Genomic DNA, 18,071 nt, shown 5'->3' on the forward strand with positions numbered 1-18,071 from the left:
TCATATTTGACAAAGCAATTATACCTTTTCATCCCACTGCCACACTTTCCACAGGTCATTGATATTGAGCTCTGGTTCAACATATTCTTTTCTGTAGAAAGCTATAAAAGGAACCTGGGGAAAAAGATACAAGAACCCTTTACAGTGTCACATATTTTATTCATATTAAAATAACACTTACAAGCTCTTAGTATCTTGAAAAGAATGTGCAGCTCGCTTTACCTCAAACTGTTGATTCCTCATGAAGTTGAGGGCCTCTTTGATCTTGGCAATTGTGCTGGGACCTTTTCTGCTGAAGTTTGTGGTTGTGCCCCTGTCTAGGTAATCTGTGCTCTCCTGTTAAAGGCATAAAAAATATTTCAGTGAGGCTTCAGGAAATTATGCATCTCTCATCTGAGTTCCTGTATGAAATATCTGCTGTTTTTTCCTCGTCTCTTAAGGACATGACTTTCAGACATTGTTAATCTGCTATAGACAGTTCTTCTGTCCTTCAGAACAAAAGGAACAAATGCCACAGCATGCTAAAATTTGCCAGATTTTCAGCTATAAGCTCTTTGGAAATCACCTTGGTGCAAAGATACTATTTCATGGCTGTTAAATTGTGAGGTTCAGCAAGGGAAATGAGAACAAATTATGTGTTTGTGCAACAGTCTTCTAGTAACAAAATGCCAGAAAGTACAATTTAAAATTGGCTCTTTGCCAAGTTGTCTATTGTGTGTAGAATATCAGTTCACTCCTTGAGTTACGTGCCTTTTTGTGCTTGAATGATTCATAGTTCAGTGTTAAGTAGCTTAAACGAAAAAAACATTCCAGAAACTGCTAAGGTACAAGGGCTGGAAAATTAAACTAAAAAATGAGCGAAAAAGTAGTCAATGCCCAAAGAAAGGCTTTGAAAGATCTTCAGGAAACCTGGAGAACTATTGCACAAGATAAATAAAGAAATGAGAAGTGGCTCAAGACTTTTGCACAATACTGTATGTATGGCACGGGGCAAGAAGGCTCTACCTGCATTGAGATTGTAAGAGTGGAAAACCCATGTCTGAAGATCCATTCTGCTTCCTCTTCCAGCTCATCATCCTCAGCAGGTTTGACAGGAATAGCTCGCAGCTAAAAGCCAGAAAACGGGCAGTCATGAAAGCAGCCTCAGGTACGCACAGAATAAGTACGTTTACAATAAATTAACCCCAAAACACACACCTGGAACCGCTCAGGCATGTCTGTGGAGCGGATCTCATTGTCCTGGTCAGTCATGTGACTACTTTCGAGCTCACTTGGCTCGTAGATCTCAAAAATGCTTTTCCTCCCCAGCCTCCTCTTAGTTTGCTTCTTGGGTCGGTCCCAGCCCTCTTCATCTTGATCCTCTTCCTCCTCCTCACCCTGGTCATAGGCATCAGCATCAAAGTCAGCAAAGTCAAAGTCGCCACCGAAAATCTCCTGAGCCTCCTGGAGCGCTCTGTGGAGACAGAGAGAGAGCTTGTGACTTTTTATTTTGTGTTTAGTTTGATTAAATATTTCACACTGATTGACACTTGAGACAAAATAACTGAATGCAAAGGAAATAATAGAAAAGTGCATTACCCTGCACTGAATTATGTTTTGTTTTTTTTTTTAGAAAGGAATAAATCACCCAAAGATCTTCAGCATAAACTCCAACACTCACGCATCAGTGTATCCTGAGAACTTCTTGCCCCTCTTTTTGGTGATGGGCTGGCCATCATCATCCACAATGAAGTCATCGATATCTGTGGAAGAAAAGCACAAACTTACAACCCAACAGCCCAAACCAATCAAACATCTCAAATAAAATGTGTTACTTTCTCATTATATTTTAAAACTCCAACCTGATTCTTCATCCTCTCCTTCTTCGTCATCATCAGGCTGTTGCAGAGGTTCATCAACAGCCTCGCCTTCCTCCAGCTCCCCCTCACCATCCGGATAAAAGATCTCATCTGCGATCAAGTCCTTCTCGTCATCATCTTCATCATCATCCAGTGTTTTTACACGGTCATATTTCTTCTTCTGTGATTCAAGACAAGTCAGTTCAGGTGGATTCAACTCTTGTATTGAAATTAGATTTCAGGGTAAAAATAAAAACATAGACAGGAACTTACCCTCCTTTTCACTTTGACACCCAGGTTTTCCTCAATTAGGTCAAGGTCGTCATCATCCAGGTAGTCATCATAGCCTGCAAAGGTGAAAAGTCTTAAACAGAGGAAACAACTTCAAGCTACCACTGTAAAAGCATGTCTATTCCAGTGTTTAAATACAAGGTTGGAAATATTTGTTAAAGTAGATATAAAGATTTACTTGACACATTAACACCAGAGTCACTGAAAATCCCATTTTGTCACTTCCTATGAGAACTGCAAATAAATCATCTCTGTTAGACCTTTACTTTCTTTAAAAATAGACAACATGAATGTTAACTGTAAAGCACACCAGCAGAGAACTAGCATCGCATCAAACAACATCCGCCTGGGTTAACACTGGGATGCATCTGGATCCACAACATATGGAGCTAAATGTGAAAGATGCAACATGTGGCCAACAGATGCCTGGAATCTGTTTAAGGTCAGCTCTCATTATTTAGAGATATATTTTCCCCTGACTTTAAATTCTACTGTTCAGACAATCTGCTGCAAAAATAAAGGCCATAACACTGAAAACTGCAACTACAGTATAAGAAAACAGTCATAAATTTCAATCTATTGCCTCGTTAACTAAATCTGCATTATATTAGAAATACACTATTGACTGAGGTACCTGTAAAAATGCCAATATGAGGCTAATTTTCAGTTAAGATATGATAGAATATACTCTGTTTATCCTAGATTTGTAAAATTTTTTTACTTTTCTGCCAGAGCAGGCATCAGAATTTCAGAGATTTAATATTATGCTAAGAACATAATTGAAAACGTTATATCTGAAAATCTACCAGTGCTCTCTGCTCAACCACCTAAGCAAAAGGTACCACTTTTCCAAAATTACAAACCTCATTTAACATTTTTGTACTACTTAATTTTTGCAGTAACCTTTAATATATTGGCATATTTGATGTGTACTTCTCAAGCAACTGAGCAAAAAGAAAGAAAGAAAGAAAGAAAGAAAGAAAGAAAGAAAGAAAGAAAGAAAGAAAGAAAGAAAGAAAGAAAGAAAGAAAGAAAGAAAGAAAGAAAGAAAGAAATTATAATAGGGCAGGAGTCTCAACTTATTACTGTAGAAAAGATATAGTCAAATGTTTTCACTTTTGAGGCCTTACTGCACCTATAACTCGAATCAGCATATCATTTGTTCTGATGTTAGTACTCTAGATTAACCTGTTAATGAAGCCGTAATATTGGGTAAATTTGTGTATTCGTGGTAAGAAAAAAAAAACTTTCAAACTCTGTTGTGGGCAAAGTCACTAAACCTTTGACAGCACTTTTGAACAGACTTGATTAGTGATTTAATGCATACAGTTTTTCTGTCCTGGAAACCACTGGCATGAACGTTAAGACTCCACTAAACATACCATGTGGTGGCTGGCAAACAGCACCATATGATAAAACCAACATCACACCTGCTGTTGCAAGTCACCATTTCTAATGGTCATGCACCCCTCGATTTTTGTAACCTGATGCATAGTGCCACCACTGCTGGGTTGAGGACACATTGTCACAGTTTTGCAATTTTTTAATGATGTATCAGTACAGAAGCTGAGAGTTGTTGCAACTGCTTAAAAAGATAGATTTTCTGGAAAAACAGGCACTGCCTTTAATTCTCCTTTACATGGTAGAAGTACTGCCTGAGCGGCAACACCTATTATTCAGGAGAATACTGCAGCTGCTACCTGCGCTATAATGGCGAACATAGATGGCTAAATGGATGCGATTGTGTCATGACCTTCTCAGCAGAGTGCAGAGTGACCAAAGCGGTGGGTATACTGTGGCCTTATGGTTCTCCTTCAATGCATTACTTATAGGATTCAAAATTACTGCTTAGTAGGGTACCAACATGGCTGCAAGACTGAAGTAACCACGATCATCTTCCACTCACTAATATTGTGTGATATGGCATAATAATGGGGCATGAGTGTTTTCACTCTATTGACTGGACAGGTTAAATAGATATATGTAATTAATCACACAGGTTTAACATTCCTTTAAAAACACCAGGTGAACTTACTGCGCTTTTTTTTATGTCGGCGCCTCACTTCCTCCTCTGAATCACTCCCCCCTCCACTTCCACTTTTTTCTGCTTCTTCCTCCTCTTCTACCTCTTCTCCATCGTCAATGAAGCCACGTAAATTCCCTTTCTCATCCTGGTCTTCTAGGTTATCCTCTTCTTCCTCTTCATCTGCTGAGAAATGACAGATGAGGGGTCCACATGCCATACAACTTCAACACACATTCCCAAAGTTAAAGAAATCAGATCTTACCATCTTCTTCCATAAATCTCTGGTTCTTCTTAGGTTTTAAGTCCTTCTCCTCAAACTCCTCCTCCGACTCTTCTGCCTCACTTTCAATAAAGTCCGACATGACTACTGTTCCTGAGAAAAAGTTTAAAATGCTGTTAATAAAAATGTCATCAATCGGGCAATATTGGGTTCTCTCAAAATTCTCCTGACAAAAGCCAAATACACACAAATTTTACACTATACTGGATAACACTGTGCTAGAATAAGAACTTTAAAGGTTGCTTAACGTCCCTTTAAACTATTAAATAATAATTTACATATGTCAATGTATTACCAAAGATGTTATAGCATCTCCTGTATTACATATAGATTATTCATCAGGTTATTACTGATTATTAATGAGTTTGTGATTAATATAACAATTTGATAGTAATGTATAATAGTGCTGTGCAGAAATTTTGATTCTTTACTTTCTTTCTCATTTCTTCATATTCTGTTAAAAAATTGTTGCAGTGATTTATTGAGAGAAATGTAAACATACATGGAAATATTTGATATGACCACCTTTATTCTTCAACACAGCCTTGACTCTCTTACCCAAGCTTTCTTGAAATTTCTTTAAGGAATAGTTTTCCAGGCTTTCTGAAGGACATTCAAAGCTTTTATTTGCATATTGGCTTCCTTTTGTTCTGTTGTCTGTCACGATGCTCACACATTGCTTCAACAACGTTGAGGTCCAGGCTCTGGGGATGCCAATCTATGACTGTTACCTGAATGTTGCTTCAGTGGGGAATCTGCATTGTTACTTAAAACATAATTGGAAATGCCTTTTAACCCTATGCCATAACCTTCCACGTAACCTGACTTTCACCTTCCAAGAAATGTAGCTACATGTCAGCTTGATGCAGCCCGCAATTATCACGGGCACAGAAGGCTGCAATGCGGGTTAAGAGGGGTTTTTGACATAGTTATGACATAGATTTCCTGCAGAAATCTAAAGTTGATTTAGACTTCTCTGTGAAATCTACGGAAACCCCTTTTAACCCTATGCTATAATATTCCACATAATCTGACTTACACCCCCTGAGAAATGTTACTACACGTCGAGTTCGATGCAGCCAGCAGCTATTGTGATTGTCAGTTCGATTCCGGCTACTTTTTCGCCGCACTTTTAAAAAAGATTATCAGTGAAAGAAATAACAATAATTGCCACAGTATAAAGAATAAAAATCAGTATAAATATAAGGTCTCACAAATGTCAGCAGATTTCTGGAGGGAGATTGCTAAAACTACCTAAATGGACGTGATGGAATATACGAAGAAGTGGAAAAACCTGAGACACACATGTGTGCGTCTGAAGAAAAAAAATTAAAGAAAAAAAGACCACAACAAAGGGTGGGGACCCAGAAGGTAAAAAACAAGTCCCAGTATTTTATTTTATTTTTCTACAGGCCTGCACCACGCAAGAAACACTACACGTTAATTAACATGTAACTACAGACAAGCATAAATGTGGGCAACAACATCAGACGCTTATGTGGGTTATGTCGTAGGCTTCACAAAGGCCACCTCTCTAAACCTGGCATGACAGAGTTCCACTGTGTGTTTTTCTATCCAGGTATGTTTTTACTGAATTGGCCGTGTGTTTTGAAATCATTGTCATTCTGAAAAATTAAAAATCACATGCTTTTCTGATGATTTAGCTGATGTTTCAGCTAACCTGGCATTAATTTTCTGTAATCATAATTCGATCCATTTTGACAAGATCCCCAACAACACTGGCTGAAATGTAACCCCAAACCCTGACAGAGCTTCCACTGTGTTTTATAGATGGCTGTAGAGACGCACTGTTGTACCCCTCTCCTGACCTCCACCATTCATCTAGATATCTTTATATATATTTTAATTTGAACAAAAAAAAAATCTAATTTTGATTGATCACATCATAATCCCTACCGTCACTGATTTTTAGTCCAGTTTTATGTACTTCAGCATTCTACTGAGACAATTTCTGATGATGCTTTGGCATCATCTGAAGGTCCAGATGCATTTCTCATATCCTGTGTCAAGTGTTTGATGATTTTTCTTCTTACTTCTTGAAGACATGTCTTCCAGATATTGTTTATCTGTCCTCAACTATTTATGAATATACTACACACCATGCTGAGCTATGTGAAGTATAAAGAAATGAGGACTTAGCTGCAGACTTCCACACAAAAGCGAAAGATTACACCTGAAAACGATGCCTTTTGAGAGCTTCATAAAAAATATGTGTTATGTTGACAAACAACGCCTAACGTTAACAGAGACAAAGGGTATACTTTTAGTCAACCCTCTGAATGATTTTTTTCCTCTAGCACTGTGTTATAATGCCAGAAAGACTTAACAAGCGGGCTTTAACAATGACTTCACCTAGTCATGTCGCAATGCGTACACACACACACACACGCACACATACAAAACACTGGTCGTGATTACAGGACAAACAGCATACTTGCTTTAAATATAACGGTAGAGTAAGTAATCCGGGTGAAATCTTCAAGTTAAAGAAGTAAAAGGCTGTTGTATAAACACTTTTTGTTAATAACGGTAGCTAAAGCTAACGTCTTCGCTAGCAACGAACGAGGCTAAACGACTATTAGCAATGCTAATAAACTAGAAAGGAACATTGCAGCTAGTACAACGGTGGCACGTTGTTGCTTTGAAACGTGTTAGCAATAAAAGGCCGTTTTACCTAAAGTAAATTCACCATTGCATAAATTAACCAAGGCCTCCAAACCAACTTCGCAGTTTAACGCTGGCTAGTTAACGCTTTAGCATATCGATGTGTTAGCCTGGCATTAGCTGGGAAGACAACAACAGCCATCAGCATTGGTACTAACTACTTGAAAAAGAAGACATCGCAGTGAAGACATAGCAGATAATCATGCTAAAAGACACTGACTTACACGTCTCAGTGGGGTAGCGTACTCCGAAGATATTAACGGTAACAACTCAGTTGTATTGTATGTTATATTTCGGAGCTTGCACTTGTAAAAATGGCCGAGAACGAGCAGCGTGATGACAATTCCGGGATGCAGTAAGGGAACTTCCAACCTCTTCCGATGCAAGGTAACGCCCCCTGCGGTTTACCTCGATTCTATACAAGCATAAACAACTAAAATAACACAATAACACAATAGCACAATGACATCTTTTACTATCGTTAAGGTATTTTTCCTAGTATAAATATAATTTGAAATATAGCGCAGAGATGCCAAAAAATACGCTTAAATAACCCCAAAACCAAATAGGACCGTGCAGTTGCCGTTCCGAGCCGCTAGAGGCGCTGTCTCCTGAACTCAACACTGGCTTACTGTACGTTTTTAATGACGTAGCGAAAAATAATGAAAATCTCTGAGAAGGATCAGCGGCTGGATGTGCTTGGCTTTTTTACAAAGAAGGAATGGGTAAATTAAACTGTGATAGTATGCCACGCTTTCTACAGGCCATTTTGTTATTGCTTTCCTGTGTGTTTGGACTCTCCCTTGGCACGGAACTGAGCTTTGTGACCTGCGGATCAGTCATTAAACTGTTGAATTTAAAGCACAACGTGAGACTACACTCGCACGACGTACGCTACGGGTCCGGTAAGTTTGCTGTCAAAACTAATCTTTTCATTCATAAACACTCGTGTTTTTCAGTTAACAATAACTACAGTTATTTTCCTTCATGACTAAGTTTGCATTGGTGGATAAAAAATACAATTCTGACTTTTTAATGTTCAGCCATTAACTGTGTCAGTGTGAGTTTGTCATAATGTTCAACTTAACTCCATCATGTTTGCAGTTAAATGTGACACGTTTTAGGAGGTCAGCTCAATTTCTAAGGTTTGCTGGAGAGACAAATAAACACGTTCATGTGCACAACCACAGTTAGGACACAGTTAAGACTGTTTCTGTTTCTGTTGTGGTCTTTTATTGAAAGACAGAAGAAGCGAAGGTGAAATCACATCTCCAACACAACTCCCTCTAAGTCAGCTGCATAAACTGTGTTTACACTGATTCTTTCCATCTGTACTAGCTGTCAGAGCAAGAACCCAGGGTGGTGTTAAATATGTGCAAGTACTAGTCAGCGATAGAGGTTTTATAACAACTCCATAAACTCTGAGTATAGATGCAAATGACACCTGTACACAGTAAAATGGCCTTGCAATGAGAATCAGCGCCTCTGAGTCTGAGGCCTTGATCCTCAGCTGAAAAAGATTGGAAGGCACACTCCCGGCCAGGAAGTGGAGATGTTTAAGTATCTTGGGGTCTTGTTTACAAGTGAGGGGGGAGATTGCTGGAGATTGGCTCCCGTGGTACCAGTCCATTGTAATGAAGTGAGAGCTGAGTGTAAAAGCGAACCTGTCGATTTACCAGTGAATCTTCATCTCTACTCTCACCAGCAGTCATGAGCTCTGGGTAGGGGTCTTCACAGCAGATCATCTGCCACCCTGTCACTCTTTTTTCCTCTGTAAGAAACTCTCTGCATTCCTTTTGTCTCCATTGAATACCTCCACCTCTACTGTTTCCTATTAGAGTACCTGCATGTTTTAATCCTAATATCAGCATTTGGCACTGGTGTATGCAATAATGCGTCACAAAAGGAAATAACAAGATAAGAAAACAAGATCAGAAAACTCTAGTTATAACATTGTTTCCCCACACTGACTTGTAGTTGTACGCAAGCATATGGAATTGCTGTTTGCCAAAAACCGATCAATAAAGCAAACCTAACCTTCATCACATACACAAAGTTCATAAGTTACACAGAGGACTGGTTTTAAATCACAATCTTCTATACTAGATGAAATTTGATTTTTTTATTTTAACTGTCTCTCATATCTTTAACAATCCTCTGCTGACTGTGTCTCTGAGGCAGGTAGTGGACAGCAGTCTGTAACAGGGGTTTCTGCAGTAGAAGACAGCAACAGCTATTGGAGTGTTCGAGGGACCAGTGATGCCTTGTGCCATAGAGGTACCCCAGTTAAGTGTGGGCAGACGATTCGCCTCACTCATGTCAACACAGGACGTAACCTCCATAGCCACTACTTCGCCTCCCCGCTGTCATCTAACCAGGTGGGTGGTGCGAGAAGTACAAGGGAAAAGCTGAGAGCTTTGGGGCTTTGTGTGGGATTTACCAGGTTTCTCTTTGCAAAAATTGGGGAAGGATGTCAGTGTGTAGAAGATGGATTTTATTTTTTTTTCTTCTTAATCAAAAAAGCTGATTATAAGTTTAGGAATTAGGAAGATTAGGAAAAACACTGAAGCAATAAACAGCTGTAACATTTATTAATGTGCAGTCTTGTGTAAACACACACAGACACACAAAAACAGGGTGCCTTTCACTTTTATTCAAAACTAAACCAACATTTTTGCAGTGAACCTGAGTTGACAGCAGCTTTTATACTTAACAAACTCTCTGGGAAAACAGCCTCAGGTCAGCATAAAACTCTCAAATCCTGAGAAAGTGTGAGAACACTGTCTGACCAAAGTGTCAGAGGGTTGGAAGATGCGTACCTTAGGAAAACAGAAATTTTAGTTTATATTTCTGCTCAGGTAGCTGTTGCTCTACTGCAGACATGTGAAACCCATTTTATATTGTGGGCCACGTACAGCCCACTTTGATCTTAAGCGGGCTGGAGCAGTGAAACTCTCCTTTCTAAAAAACTAAACATTTAATATCTGAGATATTAAAATATAATAAAAGGAAGTGCAATTACAACTGTACATCCTATTTTTTCTACATGATAAAGAAATGCTGAAATTGTAAGAAATAATTGGGTGGAACAATATATAACCTCCACACACTGTCCAGCTCATCATAATTTTTTATTGACTTACAACATTTCAGTCTGTGTGACCTTCATCATGTACAAAAAAAAAAAAGTTTCCTGGCTAGACATCTCACACTGCGTACTATCAATCAGGTAATGAATGAGTCCACTCGAAACTTCAACACAATCTTCAAAAAGCCAAATAACATTTAACATCACCACCTGATTCGAAAACCGGACCGTCTGTGTCTCCTATTCTGAAATGATCACTTAAATTCATAAATTACCTCAATTATAAAACCAGTTTACAACAAATATTCATACTTTGGACAAATCAGTGATACCAACATCCCAATATTAACAAATCACATCTCAAAACAACTCTAATTAAAAAAAAATATGAAAAAACTACATTGAGTACAAGTTCTGCAAGTTCTTTTCTCTTCAGTAAGAAATCATGGTATCCCCAGGTGGTGCTGGCACATGCTCAATGCCACAAAATTGTAAAAAGATGCTATATCATGTTACATATTATTAAAATGGGCTGCTATCGAATAATATTTATGAAAGTGGCAAATCGCATTTGCCACTCATGTTTTCTTGGCCAATAAATATCTGGGTGTGTTAGATCATTTTGAGCGATCCAAAAGTTAGTGGAAAAGCCTGCTTTGTGAGTTACAAGACTGATTCATCCAGATCGATCCTGATTGAAAGATTAGTTTATCCAGTCAATAGCCAATAATAAACATTCCTTTAATAATCTTTAAGCTTTTAGTACAACTGTATATCAATGTGAAATTAGCACAATAGTAAATAATTTCATGTACATAGACAACTATGACCGCATAATATACACTTTATATTGTCAGGAGCTCTCATCCACTCAAGAAGCCCAGTAATTTGGTATGAGTGGTACTAGTACACCATTCAGTGGAGTGGGATGTATTTCACTGAACCTTTGGTGATGAGATAAGAAACCAGATAAAAAAAAATGGTGTACATGGCATTGTGATCTATTAACTGATAAATATTAAAACCTGTGAAGGTTGTTTAACACAGTCAACAGCTATATTTAAGCAGCAGGAAAACTGCAAAGGACAGAATAAGGATTTAAAAAAAATCTCAAATCTAAAAATTTTTTTTAAAAAAAGGAAACCACCACTTTCTTTCTCAGGCCCAGAGACTGTTTGGTGACCCCTGGCAACCACAACCAGCAATGCCTCATGCCATCGGGGTACCCCATTTAAGTCTGGGCAGATTTGCCTCAGTCATGTCAAAAGATGAGGGATTTACACATCTGGATTTTTAATATATAAAATCCAGACATGTAAATTAGATTCAGACAGTATCCCACATTGCACAAGTCCCAGGGGCAGCCCCATTCACACAGGGGCAAACACACAGTCACACAGGCCTAGTAACCACTTGGAAACCCCTGACAACCACAAGTTGCTAGGAAAAAAGCTGTATTCCCCGACGCTAAACCACAAACGAATGAAAATTTGAATTTCAGTGGGTCTAGTGTTTGCTGGAGATCGCAAGGATTTGGGTTTGCCAGGGTACTCCCCGACTGACTTCTAGGTCTGTGTGACCGAGGCTTTAGATGGAGCAAAGAGCAGGACATTGGTCAGATATGGACAGGCGATTGCATGGTCTACAACAGATTTGTTCTCACTCCAGTAAATACCCCTGAAAAAACAGACCGAAGCTGGTTAAGCTTCTGAATATGATGTCATGTGCACATTCAAGCATCCATGCATGTATCTTCTAAACCATTTATCAGAGTCAGAGTGTGATTAAGACTTATCTCAAATGTTATAGGGGGAGAGGGAGAATATACCCAAGACAGATCACCAGTTCATCACAGGGCTAATAAACGAAGAAAAAGAAAAAAATTACAAATACTATTAAAATGTCAGTGGTAAAAAAGTTCAAAGTTAATCGTTGAATGTTATTTAAGTTTTAATGATTTAAGTTGGCATATCTTTATCTCACATCACTGAGGTATCCACCACCTTGGGAATTTCACTGTCCTTAAGTATTATCAGAAGGTACTTTGAGTTGATCCTTTACTTCCCAGTGGGTTGCCATGTTTGATTTGACACAGAGTTTATGCCACATGCCCTTCCGCACACAAACCTCCCATTTATCTGATCTTCGGACAGGCACTAGCAGCACGCTAGCTCGTGACCACCTGAGGCTGGGTTTCTGCCAGTCTCAAAACAAATGGTCTTTCACATGTCAGGCAAATGTGTTGTCCACTGCATCACATGTAAGATCATTAAAGGGCATTCAAGCAGCCTTGACATATTCTTTTGATAAATATTAAGCAAGTGTCCAATTTATTTGGATTTGGAGGGAAATAAGCCTATCAGGTCAAAAGGGTGGGGTCATATAGGGTGGATGTATCCTGCAGGTTAAGGAGTTTTACAAAATTGTGATTTAATAATTTTGTTTGGTTTAGGTAAGAGGTGGTGCCTTCAGAGTTTACAGGATGCATAATGACCTAATGCTGGCTGTCAATTCTGAAAACAGTTCTGTGGGCTCAGTCTAATATTACATAGATTAGGGGGCTGCCAGGTAAAAGATTGTTGTCTAATCTGACTGATCTAGATATTTTCATTCCCACACACAGCTCAGTAATGTCTAGTAAAGCTTAGTCTGCAGTGCATGCATAAAAGCATCAGGTTTTTTTTTTTAAATGTCTGGAATGTTGTAGGGATCCAAAGAGCTTTCGCAAAAGAAAGCACCTCATCCTAGTCTTTATTCTGTTTTCACCAGTCCTCTGATCTCTTTCTCCTTTTTCACAGGAGGTGAGCGCGTTTGGCGAAAATGGAGAAGGAGACCACCTCGATGAGTGGATGGTTCAGTGTGGGGGATCCGTATGGAAGCGGGAGGAGGCGGTCCGCTTCCGTCACAGGGCCACTGATGCACTGTTGTCTGTGACGGGGGAGCAGTATGGACGACCGATCCACGGTCAGACGGAAGTTCATGCTATGTCAAGCCCCAGCCAGCACAGTCTGTGGAAAGCCATGGAGGGTATCTTCATGAAGCCCAGTGAGAGCCCAGCAGGCAGTCGAGACTACAGTCACCCACACACAGAGTTCTAAACTTCACTTTTCTTTCTCTGCTTCTGTCTTTTTCTATTTTCCTCTCTACCTATTTCTGTCTCTAATTATATCTGTTCCACCAGTCCCTTTCCTTCCCCAGAAGATACTTTGGAAACAATACAAGAAACTCATAGTTCCAGCAGCTACACTCAGACTTAATCTGTGAATGGCACTATAATTTGACTTAAAAGGTACAAGAAGACATTGAGTATTGAATGTACTGTTTTATTGTGTGCCAACACTAATGTTTTTTTTTCTTTTGCATTTTGTAACAGTATGTCAAACAAGAAGTTGTCCCATTAGCTTTTATTTATTGTTAAACTATGACACAGAAGACACTGCAGGTTTTCACCATAAAAAAAATAAATAAAAGCCGTCCTGTGTTTGGTTGAACTAAAAAGACATTGTTACAGTTGTGCCTTTATGCTAAAAAACATTGTAGTTGTTTACATAGTGGAGTCTATTGTATTTTATGGTATCTTATACCATGTTTTACACAAGTGACAGCGAAGCAGTATTAATACAGAAAATGATTTTTCCCCCTTTAAGTCAGTGTTGCATATGATTTACCCCACACTGATGATGCATGAGAAAATAAACAGTTTTTTCTGTGGATATTTGTTAATGTTAAAAGGGACCTATACTCCATATTTTCAGAATTTAAAGTTCAATATAATCTTTATCTTTATTTATTCTATCCTCTTCCTTGGTGCAGACCCTCACTTCTCAGACAGTATCTCCCTTACCCCTCCCTTCAAGCCAGCTTTCTTGTGATTGGCTGCCTCTTACAAACAGTAGGTCTGCATAACAAGTGGGCAGGGATCTGTGCTTATTGTCTGGGCTGTATGTCTGTATAAACATGTAAAGGAAAAAATCTGTTAAATTGAGTGTAATTTTGACCACATTTAATATGAGCAGAATCCACCATCATATGTAAATGACAGAACGTTCGGAGAAAATGGGTCCCCTTTAATGCACTGAATGCTGTTTATTGTCTTTGTTTGCTCAGAAGTGTAGGGGGAAAGTAGAGTGTTTGACATTCATGCTGCCTGTGCATTTATATGTGCTCCAGAGGTTCAAAAGAACAATGAATCTGCAGTGAATACCTCATATTAAAGAGTTTTTTTTATTGCAAATCATTGTCAGAGTGACTTCTTTGTTCCATTTCTTACATTTTACCTTAAAGCAAACTGGAATTAACTTATGAAGTCCGACCCGTTAATTTCACCCACAATGATAGCAGAGTGAAGAATCTGCAGCTAAGCCAGGCTGTTAATATCTATCTGGACCATTATACTAAGCATAATGCCTTGTTTGTCCACCTAATGGCATCTTTGGTTCATTATCTGGCGGTTAATGGGGTTCGGGTGCATCTGCTATGAGGCTGTTCTCACTAGAGTTTGACCTATGCTCCCTAATTATCATGATTTAGTGTTAGTGTTAATGCCAGCATTGCTCCACTGGAATCCTCCGTCTGACATGAGCTGACAAACGTGTTAGTTCACCTCTAGACATTACAGACTGCATCACGCCAAATCGAGTTTTAAGAAGCGGTTTGTCTGTAACACCCACCAAGATTAATTTCCTCAGAGCATTTGTATGAAGGTGATGTCATAGTGGGCTTTCGGCACTTGGGGATGTTGCTGTATGTGTCGTGTGGGGAATGAGAGGAGCTCAGGGCCAACCATGCTGTCATTCTATTTTTAAGCTTGATATTTAGAAATGACACTGCAACTATGATAGCAAGTGACAAAGCAACAACCTGAGCTTTAAATTATAAACACTAGGTGAAAGCACTGCTGCTTACAAACTTACTTTGAGCCAAAAATTATACGTACAAAAAAAGTACACTCACTTTCAATTCTAAGGTTTTATGTATCTGATCATAATAAAAAAAACACACAAACATCTTTAACATTTAACATGCTAACTGAAGCCTGTGAAGGCTGAAGTATAGCTCCTCTGTTTTATTTCTCTGAGTGTTGCACGGTGTGACCTTGGAGGGAATTTGCTGGGCACCCACTTCTTGGAAAATTGGCAGCTGTCTTGAGTGTTTTCCAATTGTTTTCCACTTCAGTAATCTTTCTCACTGTTGTATGATGGACTTCAAATTGTTTGGAATTGCCCTTATAGGTAACCCTTCCCAGATTGAGAGGCAGAAACAATTGCTTCTCCAAGATCATTGCCAATACCTTTCCTTCTTGGCATTGTGTTCACAAACACAGGAATCTTCCTGACTGGCCCCAAATTTCTGCTTTTCTCACACTGTTTGAACTGATGTTAAGCTTATAAAGTGCAATCGATTTTTTATTATGACATGTGACGTCCTTTCTTTTTCACATAACTGTAGTGTAAGCGGCTAATTTATGAACATTTGACCTTTCTGTGCTGCTTTAATTCTTGTAAGTTGTTTCAAACTTTCTTGCACATCTTTCAAAATAAACCACAGTTACTATAGTTTTTCTATCAAAACAAAATTTTATTGCATAAACATATATGGATATAACTTCTTTTTTTTCTTTTAGATTAAACAGATTAAACTCGTTATTTGCATTTTTAAATATCCATTCAGTTGGTAACTATTGCTGTTTTCTTTCTCCTTTTCTAAGCAGCATGCCAAGGTTGTTTTACATATCTGTGTTAGGATTTGTCTTTATACAATCTACAACTGGTAAAAACATGTTTTGGTAAAAACAAATCTCAAAAGCAACTTTCAAAAACATGAAAATCATGAATTGATCCTGTCCTGATACAGATGTACAGTATAACAATGTAAACATCAAAAGTGTCGATAAAAGGTCTTGTTTCCCTTACATAGCCATGCAAGGATGTCTGAATGGCACAATTATCGGAGAATTGTTAAGATAAAGCGCTCTATGCTGGTTTCAAAAGGGTCGTGATGCTAATAGACAAAGGCGAAGAGATGGCCCATTGGTCAAATGTCAATATCAAAGACGAACTGACTTACAGGGATAAGTGTAGCATACATTATACAGCAGTTTATACAAGGACAATGAGGCAGTGAGAACATTCCAGTAAAACCTAAAGTGAAGAAAACACACAATATATTGAATTCAATATAAAGTTTAACCATCCACAGTGAGGCCTACAGACTCTACCCTAGGTGACGTGAAACAGAGATGTGACGTGACCTTGTATTTGCATATTTATGAAAATGCCCTCTTTCGCACTCTGATTTGATTAATAGCTGGTAGAAACTAGAAAAATGGCTATTACTGTATAAATTGGAAAGTCAAATACAGTATGTGACAGTAGTACATACATACCTACATTTAGACCAAGGCTGTGCCACCACAAAGAAAGATTAATTGGATTCCCTGTCTTTCAAAGACATGAAAACCTAAACAAGAACATGCATACTGATTTACAGTATTATACATTTTTGCTGTAATCTTACAAAGCTTTCTTAAAATTTTTACTTATTTTTAAAGAGAGCCCTCTCCCCTCTTACCTTCTTTATATTTTGTCTAACCTGGACTTGTGGTTGCACATTAGTCTGACTGAAATATCCAGTTTTGTTTTCCTCCGCCCTGCCAAAGTGCTAGAAAAAAAGTGAAATTGCTCCAAGTTCGAAGTGGGAACAAACAAGCCTACAATAATATCCCAGGGGAGCACAGTGCAGTCCGCTTACACTGCTGTTATGGCGTGGAATAATAAACACCAGCATATGTAAAGCTACATCTACATAGGGCTGGGCTATTTGGTTAAGATAACTGTAAACAATATTTGCTGTAATTTTCACTAATTCCTTAAATTTGTTTATGAAAACGTAACATTTTGCTCAGTCCCCACAATACTGTTCTAATCTCAGCACATAAATAATGATGTTTATTTATTGCTCAGCCCTAAACCAACACCACCGTGTACAGCTTCATCCTCAGATTTAATATATTGTGTCACTGAGATGTTCAACCTCGGGTGCCTCCATTACGCAAGAAGAGGAGCATGATTCTAATCTCCTACAAGGTCTTTCTTGGACTTTTTCATCCCAGTAAGCCTTGTAAAAAAAAAAAAACTCTATTAAATCTGAACCATAAAACACAGCATTGACCCCAGAAACTACAACAGGTATCACCTTCAGTCTTTCATCCAACCTTGATCAACTGTTGCAACAATCCAGTTTGGCATGTGGAAAGAAATGTTCGTTAAAAATAGTGACCAATACAGACCAAAGTGCCCTTGTGACACTGACACAAAAAACATATCAAAGCTCAGATTTATTGGCGGTGTTCTTCCCCCCTGTAGACATAGTAAACATGGCTGTTCAGGCGTTTACCTGCAGTACTTATTTTCACCACTAGACGGCAACCTTGTCCAAGAAAACAACTGTATTAGACAGCATGTCACAACTCTATCCCTGATATAGCTCACTAGTTTCTATCTTTCATACATTCTGCTGTTGAGAGGAATAATACATTACATAAGCTCAGTAGTATTATATATACAGTGAAATCCATGGGGAACAAGTAGGGGTAATGTTTGGTATGGCAGTGTATATTGTGGCATGCTTTTGCATGGTTTATGTTTACCACAGCTGGGCAGTATTACAGTGACATGCTGAGATGAAACATTTTCTGCCAGTACATTCCTAAACATATTTTTCAGTCCTCACTCCATTTCATTAGATTTTTTTTTAAACCTTTCCGACAGTTGGAGCTTACTCGTGGACACCACTGTTTTTCACATCTCACACAAACCTTCCTTGACCAATCAATCAATCAATCAATCAATCAATCAATCAATC

At 38.5% G+C, this 18,071-nt stretch overlaps 2 protein-coding genes across 5 annotated transcripts in view; one reads left to right on the forward strand and one right to left on the reverse strand.

Annotated features, from left to right (window-relative positions):
- Positions 1 to 7,498, reverse strand: part of supt6h (SPT6 homolog, histone chaperone and transcription elongation factor) — a 17,875-nt gene extending 10,377 nt beyond the window's left edge. Inside the window, exons 1-11 of one of the 4 annotated variants that reach the window (XM_019363717.2) lie at positions 7,345 to 7,488; positions 4,994 to 5,201; positions 4,418 to 4,528; positions 4,165 to 4,335; positions 2,112 to 2,185; positions 1,842 to 2,019; positions 1,661 to 1,742; positions 1,198 to 1,453; positions 1,006 to 1,107; positions 223 to 336; positions 25 to 114 (exon numbers count right to left, since the gene is read on the reverse strand). In XM_019363717.2, the coding sequence (XP_019219262.1) occupies positions 25 to 114; positions 223 to 336; positions 1,006 to 1,107; positions 1,198 to 1,453; positions 1,661 to 1,742; positions 1,842 to 2,019; positions 2,112 to 2,185; positions 4,165 to 4,335; positions 4,418 to 4,517 (1,167 nt within the window). In that variant the 5' untranslated portion in view covers positions 4,518 to 4,528; positions 4,994 to 5,201; positions 7,345 to 7,488. Of the gene's footprint in view, positions 1 to 24; positions 115 to 222; positions 337 to 1,005; positions 1,108 to 1,197; positions 1,454 to 1,660; positions 1,743 to 1,841; positions 2,020 to 2,111; positions 2,186 to 4,164; positions 4,339 to 4,417; positions 4,529 to 4,993; positions 5,202 to 7,344 lie in introns of all 4 variants that reach the window. The other 3 variants (XM_005462321.4, XM_005462322.4, XM_005462320.4) reach the window with 3 other exon arrangements.
- Positions 7,499 to 7,742: 244 nt separating this feature from the next.
- On the forward strand, positions 7,743 to 14,442 carry sdf2 (stromal cell-derived factor 2). Its single transcript, XM_003457528.5, has 3 exons — positions 7,743 to 8,025; positions 9,302 to 9,498; positions 13,007 to 14,442. The coding sequence occupies exons 1-3, from the start codon at positions 7,842 to 7,844 to the stop codon at positions 13,304 to 13,306; spliced, it is 681 nt and encodes a 226-aa protein (XP_003457576.1). The 5' UTR covers positions 7,743 to 7,841; the 3' UTR covers positions 13,307 to 14,442.
- Positions 14,443 to 18,071: the final 3,629 nt, after the last annotated feature.

The sequence above is a fragment of the Oreochromis niloticus genome, linkage group LG10, assembly GCF_001858045.2.
Source record: "Oreochromis niloticus isolate F11D_XX linkage group LG10, O_niloticus_UMD_NMBU, whole genome shotgun sequence".
In the NCBI taxonomy this organism is placed as follows: domain Eukaryota; kingdom Metazoa; phylum Chordata; class Actinopteri; order Cichliformes; family Cichlidae; genus Oreochromis; species Oreochromis niloticus.